The 2,984-nt window shown below is 40.9% G+C and overlaps 1 protein-coding gene across 1 annotated transcript; it reads right to left on the bottom strand.

The window, feature by feature from the left end:
• Positions 1-1,043: 1,043 nt before the first annotated feature.
• Positions 1,044-1,544, bottom strand: LOC148737024 (uncharacterized). Its single transcript, XM_088749238.1, has one exon. It carries the CDS (start codon positions 1,542-1,544, stop codon positions 1,044-1,046), a length of 501 nt encoding a protein of 166 aa, XP_088605364.1.
• Between the last annotated feature and the right edge of the window lie 1,440 nt (positions 1,545-2,984).

A 2,984-nucleotide genomic window follows, 5' to 3' on the forward strand; every position in this document is an offset into this window, starting at 1 on the left:
TCCTTAAACATCAACAACATAAACATAAACAACAATTCCGCCTTTTTTTCCTCAAAACCCCTCTTGACCAGTTCCTGTCCCGTCTGAATATGTTTTAGATAGGTATGCTGACGATTGATTAAGGTTTATCTGGCTCAAGGTGTGTTTACGAGGCGACGCAAACATCAATATCTTTCTTATTTAAATGATCTTCGAGTGTACAGTCGCTCTAAACTGCTTCTTTGTTTTAGTTGGGCTACAAATGTTCGTAAATAAAAATTTTGAAACAGCAAACTCGCATTTCGGGCTTTACTGACTTGGTGTAGATGAGGTCGATTGTCTGGTGTTCAAAATCAAGCAGCGGTCTCGTTGTATAGGCTTAGCCGTGGTGTTTGGCAGTACTGTCTCTCTGAGTGATGACCACTGGCATGGTATCCAATCTATAAGTATATCGCGGTTGATTGTTAATTAGTTTAGTTTAGTTTATTGAGATTTGCCACTGAAAAATACAATTTACAAGTAAATACATGAACAGAGACACGCAATAAATAAACAAAAATATATTGGCAGGACTACAGGGCGAGCCCCAATTGACATTTGTCCCCTTAAATAATACAAAGAATAGAAAAATATAGGTTACATATGCACTTATATACTTTGTCTATAGAATAAAATAATTTGCCGACCAACTGCGACACTTAGTTAGGGTAGAGTATAAAGCATGAGCTTTTCTGTATAAAACCGCTTAACTAAGGCTTTAAAGTCATGTGAAGAGCTCGCTTGCTTAATGTTGCTCAGTAAATCGTTCCATAATTTCATTGTGCGAGGAAAGAAAGAGTTTGTAAAATACCGCTGAGTATGAGTAAATAAAGGGCGGATGTTTGCAGGATGATGACGCCGGGTTGCGTATGTATGGTTAGCAGGAGGCAGAAGATGGTCAAAGCTAGCGTTGATAAGACCTGACCTAATTTTGTATAAAATGACAAGATCATGGACTTCTCTTTCAGTCTCGCAGTGTAGCTGGTTTTCCAATCTGGGTGGTTTAGTTTAAATCCAATAGCACGTCATTGTATATTTTCGATTAGCCTACGATGCTTTGCTGTGTAAGGAGACCATACAGAGGATACGTACTCGATGATTGGGCGAACTAACGCAGTGTACATCATTTTCCTAGTTGATACGTTAACAATGTCTCTACCGCATACACGCTTTACAAGACCAAGAGCTTTGTTACACTTCGCACATATCTCTTCGATGTGCGTCGTCCATGATAGTGGAGTAGTAAAAGTCACGCATAAATCATTGGTGTCAGGAGGCGAGTTTAAGGTCTGGCCGTCTAAATGGCATGTATGCTTCTCTCTTTGGCGCGAGGTTCTCTTTGCCATGAGTAGAACTTTACATTTGTTTGTGCTGAAAGACATACCGTTGTCGTCACACCAAGTTTTGGAGTTGTCCAAGTCAGCTTGCAGCAGGGAGGCAAATCTATTGGAAACAATAGCGCGATTTAGCTTGCTATCGTCCGCAAAGCGGCCAAGTTTACTACTGTGGGTAATGGAGCACGACATGTCATTAATGAAGAGCAGAAATAAAAGCGGACCCAAGATGGAGCCCTGGGGTACTCCTGATGTGACCGGGAGCCAGTCTGAGGATATGCCTTTAACAACAACTCCTTGGTATCTGTCAGAAACATAGCTTGAGAACCACAACAAACTGGACCGGACATACCACGGAGCTGAAGCTTCGAGAGGAGTAGCCTGTGTGGAACCTTATGAAATTCCTTTCATAGGTAAAAATGGATTACGTCCACTTCTTGGCCATTGGCTAGTTTGTATAAAATATCGTGATACACCTCAAAGAGTTGCGTTTCTGTGGATTATCCTGGCTGGAAGCCATGCTGGAGTTGGTGAAGAAAATACGATAAATGAGGGTAGCAGTGATTAAACACGCATCCTTCCATAACTTTGGAGACAATGCATAAAAGAGAAATTGGCGTGTAATTCTCCGTTAGGGTAGGATTGCCCTTTTTAAAGACGGGTGCAATGTTCGCGCGCTTCCAATTTACTGGAAAAGAGCCCGTAGACAGCGAGATGTTGAAGAGCCTGCATAATGAAGGGGCAATTTCAGCAGCAGTATGTTTTAGGAGTGAACCGGGGATGTCATCTGGTCCACCGGCCTTACTTGGATTAATATTCGACAAAGCCTCCATCACTTCAGCAACTATAAGGATAACATTTTTTTGGAATGTCGTTTAGAAAACGAACTAAACACGAATTTGTCTGTAGATGTTCATGATAACGCGTTTGTAAAGAACTGTTAATTTAGGACACCTTTTAATTTATAACTGACCTACGTTTTGCGACACCATAATTGTTTCTAAACCGGAAGTCAGCTCTGTCGCCAACCAGTTTTACTTGCGAATAGAAGTTAAAAGAACTTACATAAATGTATTTTTGGGATTATCAAAAATTTTATTCATAAAAAATGGAACTTGATCCCAATTAAGGCAATCGTATGATTCTTATTTAAGGATATTTGAGACATTTGACGGCAAATATTGGCCTGCTTATTTGACGGTTGACAACAACATATTGCGATTTTGACAGTTGACGGCTAATATTTTGGCAATTTGACGGTTAACCCAATTGAGATCCTCATATAGGTCATATTTACTTTAAAGACGAGTCAAGGTAGCGGTACCGGTGTTGGCGGGAGAACAGAAATTATTTGGCTCAAGGTCGTGACGGACGGACCGAATGTAGTACGTTCCGTACCTCGTAACCGAAAGCCAAATATTTTCCCGTCCAGCCCGGCCAAATTTGATTAACAAGCATCTTATCATATGACCACTTCGAAAGTTTGCTTTCAACCTAAATAGGACGCGGTGCAAGAGCGCACGCTGAACAATCACAATAAAGATCCTAGAGGAAAATATTGTCGTTTGTTTTTTTCGTGTCAGAAGAAGAAACTCGCCGTTCATTAACTCGTCCGACCTTACACACGTCAGC

Source organism: Stylophora pistillata, chromosome 2 (genome assembly GCF_964205215.1).
Source record: "Stylophora pistillata chromosome 2, jaStyPist1.2, whole genome shotgun sequence".
Lineage (NCBI taxonomy): Eukaryota > Metazoa > Cnidaria > Anthozoa > Scleractinia > Pocilloporidae > Stylophora > Stylophora pistillata.

Coding starts and splice junctions, on each gene's coding strand:
- LOC148737024 (XM_088749238.1), bottom strand. CDS start 1,544: ATGTCGTGCTCCATTACCCACAGTAGTAAACTTGGCCGCTTTGCGGAC.